The following is an 18,865-nucleotide window of genomic DNA, read 5'->3' as shown; positions in this document are numbered from 1 at the left end:
ACAAGAACTTAAGTAATCTACGATGATTTGGACACTTCAAATTTTCATCCACATACCCTATCCTAATTATTATCAGATTAGTTCTAAATATTTCTGAATAATTACAAATTAAGTTGTTTTTTTTTTGATAGAATTGGCTACATTGGCTGGTGGTATGCATTTGATTGTGTGGTGAAGGACGACATGGCAAAGAAAGAGGAAGAAGGGTGGCGCGTGTGCTTCGTATGCAGGAGCATTAACTTTGTTTTCTGCTGTTATTACCAAACTGTAAGCCTGGTAGGTGAATGGTTTTTAGCAAGCAGAAACCGAAAATGTTTTATTGTGCTGCAGGAATTTTTTTTTTTTTTTTTATGTATTGTTAGTGTATTGTTTTTGAGGGCTTCAAAAATGGTTTATAAAAACATACTTTCTGTATAAACATTCATTTAAAAACATAATTCACAGTTAACCAATTCTTATGCACCAACTACAAGTGAATTGCTATAATTAATCAGTATAATGCTACCGGAGTACCAGTTTACTGCAACTAATACACGAGTTCTGAATTACTGAAGAAATTAAATCTCATTCCAAATATTAAAACATACAATTTTTCAGTGAAACTTCAATCATTTGAATTATATGTTGTTGTTTTTTTTTTTTACCTAAAATAAAGAAAATTACCTCCATAAATTAATTTGAAAAACTTTGAAGCTTTATTTTACAAGAAGAACAAAAGGAAAGCATACAAATAAGAAAAGATTTAATTACAAAAAGTCCTTTGCACAGTAATAAAATGCATTTATTGTAGTAATAATAATAATAATAAAAATAAAATGTCTAAAACAACAATCTTCTACGAAGGTGAGAAGATTACCACAAGAAAGCCATACATCTGAGAAGCATGCACATTGAAATGGAAGACACCAAAATGTTCAGGTTAAACACAATAAACCAACCCATAAAAATCTATATTAAAAAACTGGACTTTATCTACCATGTCCTTGATCAGATTTATCTGATCATTTGTCAGTACGTGTGTTTATCTGAAGAGGAATAATCAGAAAATCAGACTCAGAGTGTTTCTAATATTTACCAGCTGAAAGTGAATTATTTCCAGATGAAAGTAAAGAACTCCTTATAAGGCACAGATCATCATTGATTGTCTTGAATCAGAAGGAATGAGAACAGGTGTGCTGTATTGCTTTCTTTTTATGTACACATTTTGAAAACATAATTAAACATTTGTGGAATTGTATCTCTAGTTACATAAAAATAACACAAAAACAACAACAGCATAACTTGCAAACTGCAGCTCTAAGTCCTTAGTTGCTTTTTTCTCCCGCTTACAAATGTTAAAACATCAACAGGAGTGTGAGCTGTGTGTCCAGTCTCCTCTGCTCCATGTCAGTCTGACTTATCTTTCTTTTTGCTGCCTCCTAGAGGAACTTTGTTGACTACTGCAGACCCGACCGCGGTCACGCCGCCAGCCACGGCACACACTCCCCCCTTCACCAGCCCCACTCCCATTACAGGCACGGCAGCTACAGTGCAGACAGCTGTCTTGGTGAGGTCCAGGCTCTTTCCTCCTATCCAAGTCACGCCACCCACTGTAGCTTTGGTGGCTCCATATAACCCCCCCGCCAACCTGCCGAACATCCCCGGCTGTGTCTGTGGGTGGTCCTTGTTGGCATCTGATTTAAAACAACAAAACCAACATATTGTGAATTGGTTTAATCAGCGACAAAAAAGTTATAAATACTATTACTTTTACTTTAATGATCAATTTGTTTTTGAAAGACGGATTGTTTACTCTGTGACTACGAGAGCATCTCCGTAAATAAAAATATCAATGAATAGTTTAGTGATTTAATCAAAAGCATAAACACAGTGAAATGCTTCAAGTGTTTGCTTCATTAATTTTCAGGCTAGCTAATTAAAAACTTTAAATTCTGTTTGTTAAAAAAATAATAGTAGATAAAGACAATAAAATCTTTATTTTTTTTAAACTGAAATGTGCCTCCACAAACATATGGAAGACTGCTAATTTGTCAGTTGTCCAGCAGGCAGCTAATAATATTATGTACTATATATAAAGAAGGTGAGCCACACCAGAAGGTGATTAGGCTGGCTGTTCACAAGAATAGAAGATGAGTGGAATAAAGAAGGATAGTGGAGAAAGACACAGAAGCAAAAGGGATCATTTCAGCCTTGAGACAAATGTGAATCAAAGCCCATTCAAGAGTTTGGGGAATATTCACCAGACCTGGATTGAGACTGGAGTCAGTGCTTCAAAAGCTACCGCACAGGTCCAGGGTGAAGTTCTCACAATCATTTAGGACACCATGCCATCTGCTGGCGTTGGTGAGGTTTTTCCTCTAAACATTTAAACAGTCTGAGAAAGACCAGTTAAAGAGTTTGTGTGTTTTTTTTAGTTTTTTTTTTAGTTTTTGATAACTTACTTTACGACATTTGAGCAAATTGGAGGCATTTTTTGTGGCGTACTTTAAAGCAACACCTCAAACTGCTTTCTTGTGTTACATCTTGTTTAAAAAAAAAAAAAAAAAAAGCAAAATAAATCAGCAAAGGTATTAGGAAGAGAAGCGTGAACCTCCACAAGTCTGATTCATCCTTGGATACATATTCCAGCCGCCTGACAGTGCCACGTTCTTCTGTTTAAACATTTATATGGAAGTATAAACACCAGGGAAATATTCAGCCATTGTACCGTTCAGGAAGGACGAATGTGCTTTGGTGCCAAATGTACATATCCACCCAAAGGACAAACGCAAACAACCTTGTCAGGAGGCTGAAGCTGCTGAGAGTGTCAGTATCCACAATGAAACAAGCAATTCACCAACACGGCCTGGAAAGCCTGTCAGAAAAATGGCTATTGATCTAAAAGCAGCAGCAACAACTAAATAAGATTACAGTTTCCAAATGCCTTCAGGGTTGAAGACATGCACTGCATTTCTACTCTGTTCTACTCTCGTCCATGGGTGTCCAGTTCCTTTACTCAAGGCCTGGTATCCTGAAAGTTTAGATGAGCCTCTGCTCCAACTACCTCAACACGATGTCAAAGTTCTGGAGAGGCTCGCAAATTAACCATTATTTGATCCAGGTGTGTTGAACCAAAGAAAAAAAATTCAAACTGATTTTGAACACCTCTGCTATTACATTTGAGGGAAAGAGAGGGAAACTTGCAAACCCTGCTGTGAAGTAGTCCGTTGTGAAGTGCAATGAATGAACGTTCTAGCAAACTACTGGTGACGCTTGTACAAGGACACCCTGGACAACTGACCAAAAACACACTTAAAATGCACAGGTAAAAAATATTTCACTGTATGCTAAATTCTGGCTTGGAGGAGTATGTTCATGAAAAACATTTCTCTCGCATTATTTTAGAAAAGATAAATAATTTTGCTCATTCAAACTGAATCAAAGCGGAAAAGTTTAGTTTTATTTCATGCCTGACACGGTAAAGGAACACAGTTTCTGAAACATGATGGAGCTTTTACTTGGAGAACAGCGATAGAAAGTATGTTTCCATAACAGAAACAAGTCCTGTAGTGTTTGCATATTTTTTCAATGCTATTCATGCCTTTCCGTATATGACTCCTTACATATGTCAGAGAAGTTCATTAGGTTTAGGTGATTCTCAAGGCTGCATTCCTGCATTGTAATTTAGACTCAGCATGCCTTCACATTAATTTAACCAAATCCAGCCTGATTATTTTTTTCTTCATTAAATATTAAAAAAAGTCAGTTTAAGTCAAAACTTCAACCATGTTCTTGCCCTTGAGTGTCTTATGAGATGACAAAGGAGATTTAGAGCTCAGCTTACCTGTAGCTTCTGGCTCATCTGTGTGGCATGCAGGCATGTCCTCAGGCACCTGCTCGGCCTGACTCATCTGAGAACAAAAATAACAAAATTACCAAGGTGACTCAAGTAGTTACACGTATGCAGTGACGATTACAGCTGGAGGGATTTTTTATCTTCTTCAATATGCAGGTTTTACTTTAAAAATGGGACTTTGTCAGAGTGCTGATTAAAGTCATGGTATAGAATAATTCAAGTGTTTTACATATTTACCCGTAAAACAAGCAAATACAACTTATTCCTCAAAAACCTTAGAGGTAAAACATTTGGAACGGGCTATAAGGTCATTAGAAAACAAATTATGTTTATCCATCTAAAGAAAAGTGATTTTATGTTTTTTTTTACAATTAGGAGCTTTCAGACTTTTCCAGGAGTTAACATCCCACTATAATCCCCCCCAAAGGTCAGACAATGTTCACAGAAATTTCATAAAAACAGACGTTAGTATTTTGACTTTGCTCAATAAAGAAATCAAGGTTAATAATTTAAGTATTGTCTATTCTGAGTTTGTGCTAATTCTGTCAGGTTTTTACAATAACATAAAACATTAAGAGTTTGAAGAGGTTGTTTTTCATGACTATATGCAGTCAAAAGCCTTCACCAGAACAGACTAAATGTCCAATGTGACACTAGTATATAAAATAAAGTGAAGCTGAATGTCAGCACTACACAACAGGCTGCTTTGAGCACACAATGTGTCAGAAAATAAAGGAGTGTGTTTTGGGTGTGCTACTAATACCAAAAACAAGGCCGACCTGTTTATAGTCTAGAACTAAGCTGAACAACATGTTCAAATGGGATGATTGAAATCAAACTGACCAAAAGCTCCTTTTGGGGGTCATTTTGCTGGGATAAAATAAATGTACTAATTAATTATGGATTTTGAAAGATGCCCAAGTTTCACTTTAGCATGATTCTATTTTTTTTTTTTTTATTGAAAAGTTAGGCACTGAGAAATTCAGTTTTCAGTTGTGAATCTCAACAGGATTATAAACGTCTAACAATCTGCAAGTTATTTTTGTACTACTACTCAATTACTACAGTTTACGTAGAAGAAATTGACACAATGTCAGTCTTTCACAGCATATTAATGGCAACAAAATGAATGGACATAATGATAATAAAATATTTAATATATTTAGACAATATCCATCATCTTACATGCGTATCCCTATTAAGATTGTGAGGGGTATCTCTAGCGGTCAACGGGCAAGAGGCGTGGTTCACCCTGGACAGGTCACCGGTCCATTGCAGTATTTAGACTATATCTAAATATGTATTTTATCTTGACATAAACAAAAGCACATTTCTGATATATGCCTCTACTAGAATACATTCAACCAATGTTTGATGGTAAACATTCAGTAGTTATTAAGGAAGCCCAGGTTGCTTTAACATCAGCCTTTCTGTTTAGTTGGGTCAAGTGTTGCTCATTTTCGTCCTCACAACAACACACCACAAATTCTTTATGGGTTTAGATCAGGTGAGTTTGTTGGTCAATCAAGCACGTCAAGAATGTCATGCTCTAAAATTCCTGATAGGCAGCGGACTGTGGACTTGATATAACAATACACTAACATTAGAGGATGAAATTGTTCCTCAATTCATCATAATCTGTGGAAGCACACTATATCACAAAGCAAGTTAGGTTTTGTGCTTTTTCACTCTTCCTGAAATGAAAAGTAAACATGGTGATTATATGCAGAGAGGATTTTGGATGACTGAACGACATTGCAGTCTACATTTTCCTGAGGCCAGGTAAGATGCTTCTGAAATGTGGCCTTATAACACCACAGGTTAGTCATCTTTGTGCTGCACTGAAGCAGTATTCCCAGATTGAGAACTGATTGCATGTAGTGTACACTACATGGACATGCTTCTCAGTAGACTGACATTTCTGTAAATTATTATTCTTTTGTAATAATATGTTTCTCGTACAAACTGAATTTCAGGTTTCCACTAACCTTCAGCCATATATATTACAAATGATCATATATTCTTCTTTGTGTAATGAATCCATACATACTGGTGTCACTTTATGGACTAAATAGACATAAAAAGTCTGACAACCCTTCTGACATCAATAACAGATAATGAAAGGAACTGCAATAATCATGCAATCTGCCTCATTAAGAGATGACATATTTTGCAAACCTGGACATATAACTTCAGGTATATGAAATCTGAAGGCAAAAATTAGCATTTTAAAAGGCTGCTCTAAATAACTGCCGCCGTATTTAAGCCCAGGTCAAAATAACACGTCCATCTAAAATCTCATAACACAACCTAAAGAGATGATTGTTGTAAAAGATGACCACAAAAGGAAACTTACTCAGGACGTTGCGTCGTGAATTAACTGATGGGGTACGAGTTTACCCCTCCAAATAAAGTACCAAACCCAGTCAAAACAATTTATGCTAGCTCCCTGCAACATTTTACGAACGTCAACTTCTACACATATTCTCGTAGAGTAGGATATGCGTTGTTTGACGGCTTTTAACGCAATTTACCCCAAATTATAGGACTTTAAAGACACATTATCGCTCTGCGTGTGGTCGATGCCTTCAACCACTATAATTGCTCGCGCTTTAACGTAAATGTGTAGAATCTTCTAGCTCGTACGTCACGTCGCTCGAGGATTTTTCAACGGTTTTACACGATAACGTTCGACATCCAACCTCCGTTTACGCTGTTGAAACTGAAATAAACGTCCGAGTTCGCCCTGAATCTGTGGTTATAACGTAATGGCTCTTAGTTTTTCGAAAAAGAAAAAAAAAAAAACACTGGTTGTTGTCAAGTTTTCATGGCTGACTCTCGTTAACAAAACTGATCCCTAACGGTCCAAAATAACACTTACCTTGCTGTAATGGTGGCCAGTCGAAAAAAGAAATCCAATGAGTTATAGGATGATTGTGAGACTAAGTAAATAAAATGATGAATATAAAAAATATATGTTGTAGTCCCAAATTTAGAAATAACAAAGGTGCTGCAGGGAGTGAAGCTGGCTGGTGTTGACTGTTTTTAGGAGGAGGTTCTCAATCTCCACCCACAAAGCACACACACAGAGGTACAGTCTGCAAACTGGATCTCTGAATCTGCTGAACTTCACAAGCATGAAATTATGACATAGATGATCATAAATGCCTTTTTAAAGTGTGTTAATAAAAAGTGCATTCCTTTTTATTTAACTAATGATTCTGAACACATACTGAGAGATGTTTGGGGGTTGCAAATGAGGAGATTAAATGTTTATAATCTGTAAAGACCACCCCCCGACCCTCACCCAAACTGTCACTCAATGTTGGCGGGAGGCTACAAAATAAACCATTCAAGTGAACTGAATCGTTCACGCGTTACCAAACTGATCAAAATACAGCAGCCCCGCCTCTTCCTCAGGGAGGAAGTGACGATTAAGGTGTTTTTGCGGCCTTCAAGTCAAGATCGTCTCTTACAAGGAGATGAGTCTCTACCATCCCTCGGTAACAATGTTTCTATGATAGGTTATTGGAACCATAGACATGAATGCTATGGTTGGCACAATGTGATCGGGTTCATTAATAATCCCCAAACGAGATATAAAATACTTTTAAATTGCCCTTTAGATGTTTATTTAATTATAGGAATATAGTAAAATTATGTCTTCTAAGGTATCTAAATGATGGTAGATTATTGAAGGACTCTATATTCCTTGGACAAACCAAGGTTTTTAGATTAATCTACTTTCTTGCTATGTTTTTTTCTGTTCTTTAGTAGATCTGAATCTGAAGTTTATGTATCACATTATGTGTCTTATAAATATGTCAGTCTCATAAGATACAGAAATCACCAGTAGCAAGGTTTCCCATTGTCTCCAGAAACACTTTATGACCTTTAGCAAGCTCTACATGTCAAATTCATCTTCAAGAATGTCACATCTGGATAGCCAGATGTGACATTTCCTGAATTTGTACGGGACAATGAAGGATAATTCTATTCTATTCTATTCTATTCTATTCTATTCTATTCCAAACCAAAGTGTACACGATTATTAGGATGTTTTACATTTACATCTACCACAAAATGCATCTATTATGTATAGAAACTTAGCTTACAACATGCTGGAATTAAAAGGCAATCATTGTTTATTTATTTATTTATTAAAGATCAACAGATTAACAAAAGATTCAACAGCAGTTTATCATCAAATTAGAATGACATGCATGAACAAGTATATCCACTCTTTTAGATTTGAATAACGCAGGGAAATTGGTGTTAAAAGCGGAAACACTGCGTTATGTGACTCCATTCTCGTTTCCCGCCTGTATTAGTTCTTGATGACTTATTTAGTCCACGGAATAAAAAGCGGAGTGAGACCTCTGCTCCCTAAAACTTAGACTCCATGCAGATTTCCTTTTCTGCGTGTGGCTGAGAGGAAGACAGACTAATTTAAAATAAGTAAACCCGATTCTGCTGACCTGACCGCCACAGGTGACGGAGTTCCACTGTGGATTTTAGCGTCACAGCCGCTGAGCCAGCTTCCGTTTGGTTGTTAAAGCATTCTGGCTGAAGCAGCTCAGTCTGCCTGCATCTCTCGTCGAGCAATCTGGAGACAGGCAGGTAACTCCTTGTAACACCGCAGTGGGAAAAAAAACAAAAAAAAAACAAGCTATGATTGGTCTAGGTTTCAATCCCTGTTTACCTTTTTAAAGTATTTCAGCACCATCTTACCGAAGAATGGTGAAATATTGTATTCAATAGGATTTTTCTCCAGTTCCTTATTGTCGTTTTTTTAAGCATTAACTTAAATATACTTATTGTTTATCTGTACTGCAGTTCATAGGGGCGACCAAAAACATTTTGCTGTTACAGTTATACCCTTACAGCTAAAAGTGTTTGCTGAATTGTCAATAAATCTGTGATGTGCTCTGTGGACAGGACACGACATGTTTTTGTATAATTTAAAGTGACTCAAAGCACAGAAGGTCTGAACTGCAGCTTTCAAAAGTTCTTCATTTGAAAAAAGGGTAATTATCAAACAAACTGTATGTCTCTGCACAGACAGACAAATATAAATTAATTTGTGGGGCAGGTTTATCAGAGTAGTTTGGAAAAGAATTGAAATTCCCCCCAAAATATGGAGAAAACAAAAGTATGGAAAAATATTAGTGTTTTCTCGATTTTTTTTTCCCCCAATGTTTTTCTTTTGTCCTTCCTTCCTTGTATTCTTTTTTTCTCTTCCTCATGTCCTTGCTTTATGTTGGCTTACTTTCATTGTCTCTTGCCCTCTGTTTTACTATCTTTGTTGGATGCATGTTTTCTTTCTCCCTCCTATATTTTTTCTTGTGCCTGTATTCATTCACTTTTTGTCTTCTATCCTTCCTTTGTACTTCCTCTTCCTTCCTTGTGTTTACTTCCTTTTGCCTCTTCTGCCCTTTTTGTGTCTTTTCCGTCCTTGCTTCCTTATATCCTTCCTTCTTGCCCCCAGCCGTCTCCACCTACAATGATCCACCCAAGAAATTTAAATAATTCAAGGCACTACAACGATAACGCTCTCTTTGGGATGAATAAAATATTTTTAAATTTAATGGTGAACATCGACCAGAATTTATCATTAGAGATGGCAAGTTAACTGATAGTTAGCAGTAAACTCACTTATGGCTAACAATCTAATACAAGCCGGCCATTGTGTGGTCAGTAAATTACTTTATGTAGTTGTTAGTTTTATTTATGTATTTGAATAAATGTTCTTCGTGTTTTTTTTTCATGTTAGGCTTCCTCAGAATTGAACAGTTTTTATGTAATGACCTTAAACTACCAGCAGGTGTCAGTGTGGGCTTACACTGCAGACACTCGGCATGTTTTTGTTTTGGATCTAGAAAAGTTTTACACATTTATAATATTGAGACATGGTTGAATATTTTAATTGGTAATAACTCATGTACTGCTTGCTTACATTTTATTTCTAAAAAAAAAAAACTCATATTAGTTGCAGAAATGCAGCATTTTAATTCTCCAAGTGAAGATTTTTCCCTTCACATATGTTTGTAGGTAAACAGGAAAAGTGTGTAGTTTTTTTTTTTTTTTTTAAAGAATATCATCATAAACATCACTTCTACTCTTTATCTTCTGCAACAAGATCGACTGGATAATTACTGGTCAAACGTACTTAAAGTTGGAATTTGCTAAAAAAAAAAAAAAGTTTATTCTCTTGTCTTATACCTTCAGAGAATTGACATTGATTTCTGATATGTTATTAATTAAGTGCCAGTGTGTCTTTTGAGGGGCAACAAGACAAGTCATTACTTGGCCATCGACCCACTGGGCCAGTTTAACCCCGCCGCCACCCACCTTCCTCTGTGTGTGAGCAAACAACATCCTAACACAAATTAGGACTCAGCGCTTTGTGTCAATAGAGAGGCCAACAAAGATGCTACACAGAGTGATATGTCATTAGTGAGCAGGTGGGGAGGGAGAACACAGAGCCGTTGCCTCTTCAGCAAAGTAATGAAGAGCTTTCCATGGCGACCAGGCTGCTGGTCGTTGTCCCCCGGGCTGGGGGTACAGGGGAGATCAAAGTTGGCCGTCCTCGACTCCTCTGTGAGTGGAGGGTTAAATGCTGGGGTTGCAGCAGAAAAGCACCTCATTAAACTTAGCCAAACCTGCTTTAAGATGCAGCTGAGCGGGGCTCACAGACTCCAGCTCCACATTTTAGCTGTTTATCTCTCTTAAACTTTCTGCAACAAGTTGCAGAAAGTGGAATCTGAGTAAAGTTACACTAAAATCATCCTTGTAATGACCTTACAAGGATGATTTTTTTTTTTTTCCATCAAAATAATGAGGGTTCATCTGAAAATATTGTATGAGTTTATGGGGTAGGAGTTCATAAGTTTCTTTCTTCTTCCTACTCCTTTTTGAGCAAGTTAAGAGTATTGTACAAAAATATGTCTTTTGCTTTCCTTGTTCATGTGTGTAATTTTATACTTCTGTCATGTTCGAAATAAATAAATAAAAATAATCCTTAAAAAATGACATGAATGTTCAGCGCTTTACAAAGTGAAGGCCACCAGCGAAGTTCTGCCAAACATACAACAGAAAATTTAAAAAAAAAAAAAAAAGTTGTCAAACCAGTCTTGACCATCCATCCATCATTTGCTTGCATTTACCAAAACTGAAAACAATTTTTTGTAGGTATCAACAAATGACGTATTCTTTAAATTTTGTTTTGAGTTTAATAAAAATCAGATAACATTGAGGGATAATGGGAATTATCTTGTGATTCTTTAATTTCTGTTAAAAACTGTGGGGTTTTTCAAAGGGAAAAGAAAACGAAAGGGTTTAATGGCCACTAAAAGTCTGACTTGTTCATCTCCTAAATTTCATCTGCATAAAAAGATGGTATGATAAAATCAATTGTGATGAATTGATTTATTAAAAGGATTAATCAGTTTAGTAGTTGATTAATCCTTAACTGGAGGACACATATTCTAAAATGTGCCATTTCCTGAAAGAACAACACAGAGCAGTGATTTAAGTCAAACCTGTTCAAAAATATATATATTTTGCATTTAAGATAAGTCTGTAAATCTGTTCCACCCATAACTTCTCACTTGCCTAGTTTTAGCTTCATCTGCGTCAATTTCTGCAATAAAATGTTTATTTTCTCAATAGGAATTGAATTATTAGTTTTTTGCATCTTTTAATATTTTTCTACTATTTTAATAAAAAGGTCTTAAGTGGATAAATGAAAAATCTGCAGGATGTGAACATTTTCTCCTTTTTTCTTACCACGTAATCGTCAGAATAATAGCTAATAGTAATCAATTGCTAAAATAATTGTTTTTTCCTCTGCATGCAGTGTTAATAATTATACTTCTGAATGTCTTTTAGGCAAACAAATCATTATTTGCTCATAGTGTTCTCCGGTTTCACCCTGTTAGCTGTGTCTTTGTTGCTTTAGCACCAACTTGTTGCCCACTTTTCTTGCCGGCTTCTAGCCTTTGGTCTGAGCCTCCAGCATTTTGAAAGGATTATCAGACAGCATGACTTTTTAGTGGAGGAGATGGGGTGGGGCAGTTTTGAAGGTGATCACTGAGGTGTTCCCAGTGTTGTGAGGCGCTCTTAATTAGATAACTGTATCCCCTCGTATGAGCAGCCGCTATCCTGGTGGTCCTGTTATGGGACACGCAGATTTTCGATCTGGGAGATCTGCGAGAGCAAGTAGTGTGAAAGGGCAAGCAAGGAGGAGGGTGGGGGTGGGGGCGGCTTCTAAATCCGCATAATGCCCTTTGTCATTTATACAAGGATTTATTTGTCATTAAAGAATAATAACAGCATCTACAGACATTTAGAGATTTATCTAATAAAATGGAAGCATTTCAGAGGTTCTGAACAATTGTATTTACAAAAAAAAAAAAAAATTACTTTTGTGCTCGTGCAAACTAAAAGAAATTCAACTTATCCAAATGCGACCATACTTGGAAAGGGTATTTGTCCTGTTAAGATGCTGTGTGATGGTAGCTCTCACCATCTGTGAGAAACCTTAATAACTGGGCCTGTGATTTATTGCCTGTACTCAGCAGTGTCTTTTTGAGAGCAGACCAGACAAAAGCAGAGACCCTCACCCTCCTACTGTTTTTAATAGTTCTGTAGGATGTGAAGGGGCTGGAGGGGGCTCTAGTAACGCAGGGGCTTCAGTCTTAAAGGAGGAAAAAGATTGAGGACCTTAAATGAAAGTAGTGAATTGGGATGGTTGTCTCTTTTATTTCTTAAACGTGAGATTTATCTGTTTTAAGCTCAATAAATAACTTTCTAAAAACTGAGCTTGATATAATTAAATTAGGGTTTTCTAGTATTGAGGCTTTTATCTAGTAGACTTTTCACATCCCTTAACTTGGTCTAGATTTTCTATTCTAAAATAGCTTTATCGGCGTTGGGTTAAAATGTTGTTAAAGCGTCTTTGGGAGCAATTCCAACCTCGAGTCTTCTTGAGTTTGTCCCTACAAGCTTTGCAAACCTGTAGATCTTCTTAAGCTGTCAGGCTAAATGGGAACAGTCAGTAGACGGCCATTTTAGCTCTTTCCAGAGAATTGTATTCAAGTCCAGGCTCTGACTGGCCCACACAACTCAAATATGTCCAGTCTGCTTTGTCACCTTTGCTCTGTGCTTGAGGTCATTATCATAACAGAAGATTAATCATCGCCTTAGTTTTCTTGACAAATCTCTGTTGTTAGCCGCTAATCACCAAAATTAATCACCAAACTCTTGGGCTGGCCGATGTTGCTGATAATCGTATCATGATATATGGAACTAGTACTAGACAGTGACTATTGTTCTCCATACATGACACCTTTTTTAGTTCATCACATCAGACAAATTTGACTTTTTAGGGTCCTTCCATTTCTATGGTGTTTAGCGACATTTCAGACAAAATATTAGTATCGGCTAAAATCGGAATCTGCAGCTCAGGCTTTTTTTAAGATTGGTAATCTGGGATCAGCCAAAAAAAACACGATCGGTACACCCCTACTCTAAATCTTTTCTGATCTTTTATGGCTTGTCTCCTTTAAGGTGGATGTAGAAGGAAGTTTGTTTCATGAAAGCTTAATTTGTTGAAACCCTTTTGTCCACTTCTTTGTCGTCTCTGCCGGATTGCTCAGCCTTTCCGACTTTCTTTAAAAGCATGGAATAGTTTTAGGTGACCCTTCTCCCTCCTCCTAGGGCTCCGTCCTTATTGAAGCTCGCCTATGTATCATTTATCTCCTCTGTCCCCGCCACCCTCAGCTGGTTTTCTCAACGTCATTGTGGGGCCGTAAGGGCGCCTTTTCCCCGCTCACCCAGCTGGGTTTGTTGACTTTTATCAACTTCTCTCTTTTTCCTCATCCCACCCCTGTTTTTAACTCTCATCCCTCCCCTTCACCTCTCGGCGCTACGCTCCGCTTTCCCTGAACAGTAAAGCTGCCACAGCTGTGGACTGTATTAGCATAGCAGCTATGGAGAGAATGGGGAGCGGAGGGGGCTAAATATATTGCAGCCATTAGCTTTTGTTCGGCTGTTGACAGTTTTAAAACATTTCAGCTTCCCCTCTGTGTAAAGAGACTCGGGAGAAAAGGATGTCGGGATGATTTCAGTGTAACAGCTTTTTAAATACAAGACGAGGAAGAGGAGGGAGAGGAGGAATGGCAACTGAAAAATAAATGACTGAAAACATCTTGTATCTAATAAGCCTGTTAGATTATTAAAGTGAGTCAAAAAACCTTTTTAATTCAAGTTCGTTTGGGAAATAAAATGTCAAGTGTAATCTCTGAGTCTTGCTTTGCCTTCTGGATCAGAACTTGTGTGTTTAGCCGCATTTCTTTCCAAGACAAAAACATTGAAATAAATTGTCCTGCCATTTTGTTTGTGTGCGCTCTTGGTTTTTACTTTCCATAGAAAGTACTACTGACCTGGTGCTTATGTGTTGAGCTGCAGCAGAGCTATTGTTGCTATAAATTTTCACTGTTTTTTTTTTTTTTTTTCTTGGAGGAGACTTTTTGGGGGGTTTTCTCATAGAAAGCATTCTTGCTTTTTGTGTTGCTCTGTCTCCTTGGTGAGAATCAGATCAAGTTTATTTGTGTAGCACATTTGAGAACAGCTGTGGTTGGACAAAGTTCTTCACCCAAAAAGCAACAAATAATAATTCTAACATAAAACCAAATGCACAGAATGACAGAAGAACAAACGTTAAGAAGTCCAACAAATTATTCTCTGAAGAAGAACGACTCTCAGAGATATTGCTTGGATTAAATGTGTGTGATTTTTAACATTTTTTATTTATTTTTTCCTTTCATCCGATATATATCAAGCCAACTCTTTTGTGTGAAGTTGTTTTTCTCTTCTGGACAAATCAACCAAGAGAGCTTTTGATGCCATCATTAAGTTGTACTCGTTTTCTACTAGCGCAGTGCTAATTTCTTTAGCTGGGTCTCTTTCCTGAATAAACTGTAGACTCAGATCTGAACGGGATTGAGTTCAGATTAACTGAATATTAATTGGGAATTGGGTTTCTTAAAAGTGAAAGTAGCTAGACGTAACATTGGTTGTGAATCTGTAATGTATAAAGGAACTGAATGGAAACTAGAACTGCCTGTTGTTCTTACGTTTTACCAGGTGTTGGAATGAACAGGTCCAGGTCCAGTAGGGATAGAAAAGTTCCCCAGCCTCCGGGCACCAGGTCAACCCGCAGCTCCAGCTCCCAGGCCAGGCATCCAGGACCTGCAGAACCCCAGGACTCGTGGCAGGGTCCGTATGGAAAGCAACGAAGGAAGCAGCCTGACTCGGCTCTGGCTCAGGACCTCAGCCTGATGAGTGTGAGCAGACCGGACTCTGCAAGGTGAAAACATGCTACCTGCAGCCACACGCTTTGAAAGTAGAACTAACAGAATAGGAGTAATACTGGATTTATTCCCCCTTAATTTTTGTCGCGGTACTAAAATAAGAATAAGGCCTGTCAGTGTTTTTGTAAATTACACCAGGACCTTTTTGTTTTTCCAACAGTAAAGGAACGATGTCCGCAGCTGGCAGTGTTCCCATGCAGGTCTGTCCGTCCTCTGAGTCCACATCTGACCAGATCGTTCCATCTTCATTCCCGGTGAAGTCCTCTTCTTCCCGGAGCGGCCTGTTGTCGGTGGCTCGGCTTGTGAAACTGGGCCGCTGTAAGAACATACTGGTGGTTGTAGGAGCGGGAATCAGCACGCCCAGCGGCATCCCAGACTTCCGGTCCGTAGCTGTCCTTTATTTCCTGTTTCTGATTAATGACTTCACTCCTCGTCAGTGTGGTCTCAGCTGTGGAGTTTTTTTTTTTTTAATCTTGTTTTTTATTTGTACTTTGTTTCTTTGGATTACTGCCATGACATGTCTTAACGAGAGCTCTACGTTGTCTCCAGGACTCCAGGAACGGGTCTCTATGCCAACCTGGAGAAGTACAACATCCCTTACCCTGAGGCCATTTTCAACATCGACTACTTCTCCAACGACCCCCAGCCTTTCTTCTCCTTGGCCAAGGCTCTGTATCCTGGCTGCCACCGTCCCAACTACATCCACTACTTCATCCGCATGCTCCACCACAAAGGTCTGCTGCTCCGGCTGTACACCCAGAACATCGATGGGCTGGAGAAAGGCGAGTTAGGACACAGACAAACATCCAAATGTCTACCGCAGCGTCCCAACGCCGTCTCAGACTTCATTTATGCTTTTGTTGTCCATCCCACCTTCCATTCTTCTTTCCATCTTTCCTCTTTTCAATTTATTTTCACAATTGTCCTTTTGTGCTTTTATTCCTCCTTCCTTTCTTCCTCATAGAGTCTGTGGTTTTCCCTAATTCTATATTTCAAGCCAAAACATTTCATAACCTCATGTACCTAAACTTTAACTAGGACCTTCATCACTTCAGTAAATATATTTAATAAGGTACATAAAAATGAAAATGAACTTTAAGAAATACAGCTCATTATAACTACCAGTTATAATTTACATACTTGATGAATAAATTCCTTTTAGGTATTCAATGTTTTTATGTTTGGCGTCATTTAAATATATTGAATTAATAAATGTACAACATTATTTAAACAGGTTTATAAATTATTAAAAACATTATTAAAGAGGTTTTTTGTTTAAAAGCTAAAATGTATACCATTAGTTTCACATTTTCTTAATCATTTCAAGTTTAAGTTGTAATTTGTCATGAATTAATAGAAACTGTCATTAGAGACTCAGAGATATGGAGGTTCAGACACTGCTTTGACTTTATAAACATGGAAATTTATGGAAGAAGTAGTTTTTTGAAACTACTGAGATTCGTTTATAAAACAATAACTCAGTAAAGGTGATTTTAAAAGAACAACGTATTAATTTGAACTGCTTTCTCCTGTCTCTTGACTTGATTTTCTGCCTTGGTCTCAGTAATTTAAAGTGCCGTTCCTCTCCTCAGTGTGCGGCATCCCTGAAGACAAACTCGTGGAGGCCCACGGTAGTTTTACCACAGCTTCCTGCCACCTGTGCTACACGCCGTATCCTGCCGAGGAGGCTAAAGTACGTCGAGTCCACAACCTGCCAAACGCTGTCCGCTGCTTTATTCGGCCTTGTGATGTTTTCTTTTGTGTTTCGCAGGTTGCTATAATGACTGACAACATCCCCACCTGCTCCTTCTGCGCCGCTACTGTCAAACCTGACGTTGTGTTTTTTGGAGAAGACCTCCCAGAGAAATATTTTCTCCACACGAAAGACTTCCCCAAAGCAGACCTGCTCATCATCATGGGGACTTCTTTAAAGGTGAGCTTTAACTTGATTCGTAAAATCAGAATCGCATCCCTGTAGCGTCTGATCTTTAATAAAGTTTTTTGTTTTCAGATCGAGCCTTTTGCTAGCCTAGTGAATACGGTGCGCTCCACTGTGCCTCGTCTGCTCCTGAACCGGCATGCTGTGGGCCCCTTCGAGAGGGTCCCGCTGCGGAGAGGGGACCACATGGAGCTGGGGGATCTGGCAGACTCGGTCAGGAGGTTCGCAGAGATCCTTGGCTGGAGCGGTGAAATCGAAGAAATGATGAGGACTCAGGAAAAGTCGGTGAGTTGGTCAGGACACACAGCATCAGCAAAAAGTTGATTTATTTCATTAAATGAATTCAAAAGTCTTTTAAATAGATTGATTGCACAATCAGATAGACATCAAGTTTTATTTCTGTTAACTTAGATTATTATGGCCAATGAAAAACCTGGAATTCAGTTTCTAAGAAATAAGCAATGGTGAATTAAATGTCTGCTCACAGAACTCATATATGTGTTTCAGTACAGCTATTTAAATGCAATGCTGATTTAAACCCTACTTCTAACCCCTCTTGGCTTTGTAAATCTTTGTTTACAAAGTCTTTGGTTGGTAGTTTGGATATTGACTGAAGGTTTTCACTCTTCTTTCTACAGTTTTTTTTTCTATTTGCGTTTTGCAGGATTTTGCTTTATTCTGTTGCTTCAGTTGACTTCAAACGCTTCTGCAGTTTTCACCTAAACATTCACACTGCATTTTTCTCAAGCTCTAAAGCATGCTGGACAGCGGGACCAGGTTTCAAAACCGTTGTCATAGAAAATCTTAAGTCGTGAAGTTGAACAGCTAAAAGCCTCCCTCTGCCTACATATCCCAGAATGCTGTGCGGCTCAGTGAATACTTTACCTTCCTAAAATAATGGCCTAAAGCATCTTTTGGCAATTAAATGAGGTGATATTTTTTCTTCTTCTGGTCAAAGTCACATTTGACTAAAATTGACATAACCCTTTATTTTAGGAAGGTGATGATTTTGAATATTGACAATTCTGAGACATTATCTATTGATATTATTGATTTATCGTTCAGCTCCGATGCCCAACAATAAAGATCAACCAAAGGCTTAAATTAAAGCAACCTGTGTTTCCTCAAAGCAGCACCAGAACCACTCTAATGCAAAAATTAATGGAAAATGCCAACAATTTTTTTTATTTTTTTTATTAGAAACCCCTTAATGATGGGCCTTTACTGTAACAAATAAATGTTATCCATAATTAATCAATATAAGTTTCACTTTTTAATATAGTTTACTGAGATAAATGTGATTATTTGAGATGAAGTCCTTCTTGCAGGGCATCCCTCCTGTGGTAACCAATGGATCATCATCATCATCATCATCAGAGACTGAAGACATGCAGACATCCAGACCAGGCGCTGAAGGAAGCTGCAGCGAGGACACCGACTCAGAAACGGACAGCAAAAGCTCTGCGTCTTCCAGAGCAAGCAAATAACTCCTCAGCCTGTAATACAACAGTTCAGGAGAAATTCATTTCAGCTGCTCTGTAAATATGCAGGTTGTTTTGCTTCACATCTGTCATAGTCAATGTGAAGTGTTTGTTTTGTTTATATGTAGATATAAGGTGGTTAATCTAGTTTCCATCCAGAACACTAGTAAATATTCCCCAAAGTGATTTTTATATGTCCAAGGCTAATAAAGTTGTTTTATCTCAATCATGCACT

At 37.8% G+C, this 18,865-nt stretch overlaps 2 protein-coding genes across 5 annotated transcripts; one reads left to right on the top strand and one right to left on the bottom strand.

Moving 5' to 3' along the window:
• Positions 1-766: 766 nt before the first annotated feature.
• tmem263 (transmembrane protein 263) lies at positions 767-6,970 on the bottom strand. Of its 2 annotated transcripts, none has more exons than XM_015038117.1 (3): positions 6,717-6,970; positions 3,824-3,890; positions 767-1,673 (listed from the first exon to the last, which is right to left on the bottom strand). In XM_015038117.1, exons 2-3 carry the CDS (start codon positions 3,888-3,890, stop codon positions 1,387-1,389), a joined length of 354 nt encoding a protein of 117 aa, XP_014893603.1. In that variant the 5' UTR covers positions 6,717-6,970; the 3' UTR covers positions 767-1,386. The 2 variants fall into 2 exon arrangements, with proteins under 2 accessions (XP_014893603.1, XP_014893604.1); XM_015038118.1 differs by lacking the exon at positions 6,717-6,970 and adding an exon at positions 6,192-6,681.
• Positions 1,989-18,859, top strand: LOC106950932 (NAD-dependent protein deacetylase sirtuin-3). 3 transcript variants are annotated; one of them, XM_015038116.1, is made up of 8 exons: positions 1,989-3,304; positions 14,984-15,206; positions 15,371-15,592; positions 15,760-15,992; positions 16,803-16,903; positions 16,982-17,143; positions 17,222-17,434; positions 18,478-18,859. In XM_015038116.1, the coding sequence occupies exons 2-8, from the start codon at positions 14,992-14,994 to the stop codon at positions 18,634-18,636; spliced, it is 1,305 nt and encodes a 434-aa protein (XP_014893602.1). In that variant the 5' UTR covers positions 1,989-3,304; positions 14,984-14,991; the 3' UTR covers positions 18,637-18,859. The 3 variants fall into 3 exon arrangements, with proteins under 3 accessions (XP_014893602.1, XP_014893601.1, XP_014893600.1); XM_015038115.1 differs by lacking the exon at positions 1,989-3,304 and adding an exon at positions 8,199-8,451; XM_015038114.1 differs by lacking the exon at positions 1,989-3,304 and adding an exon at positions 8,200-8,455.
• The last annotated feature ends 6 nt before the right edge of the window (positions 18,860-18,865 follow it).

This window comes from Poecilia latipinna, unplaced genomic scaffold (genome assembly GCF_001443285.1).
Source record: "Poecilia latipinna isolate Pla-1442-1.1 unplaced genomic scaffold, P_latipinna-1.0 Scaffold429, whole genome shotgun sequence".
NCBI lineage: Eukaryota > Metazoa > Chordata > Actinopteri > Cyprinodontiformes > Poeciliidae > Poecilia > Poecilia latipinna.
This window is presented reverse-complemented; position numbering and strand designations above follow the sequence as displayed.

Coding starts and splice junctions, on each gene's coding strand:
- tmem263 (XM_015038117.1), bottom strand. CDS start 3,890: ATGAGTCAGGCCGAGCAGGTGCCTGAGGACATGCCTGCATGCCACACA. Junction 1,674..3,823: donor AGATGAGCCAGAAGCTACAG/GTAAGCTGAGCT, acceptor GTTTTAAATCAG/ATGCCAACAAGGACCACCCA.
- LOC106950932 (XM_015038116.1), top strand. CDS start 14,992: ATGAACAGGTCCAGGTCCAGTAGGGATAGAAAAGTTCCCCAGCCTCCG. Junction 15,207..15,370: donor AGCAGACCGGACTCTGCAAG/GTGAAAACATGC, acceptor TTTTTCCAACAG/TAAAGGAACGATGTCCGCAG. Junction 17,435..18,477: donor TGAGGACTCAGGAAAAGTCG/GTGAGTTGGTCA, acceptor TCCTTCTTGCAG/GGCATCCCTCCTGTGGTAAC.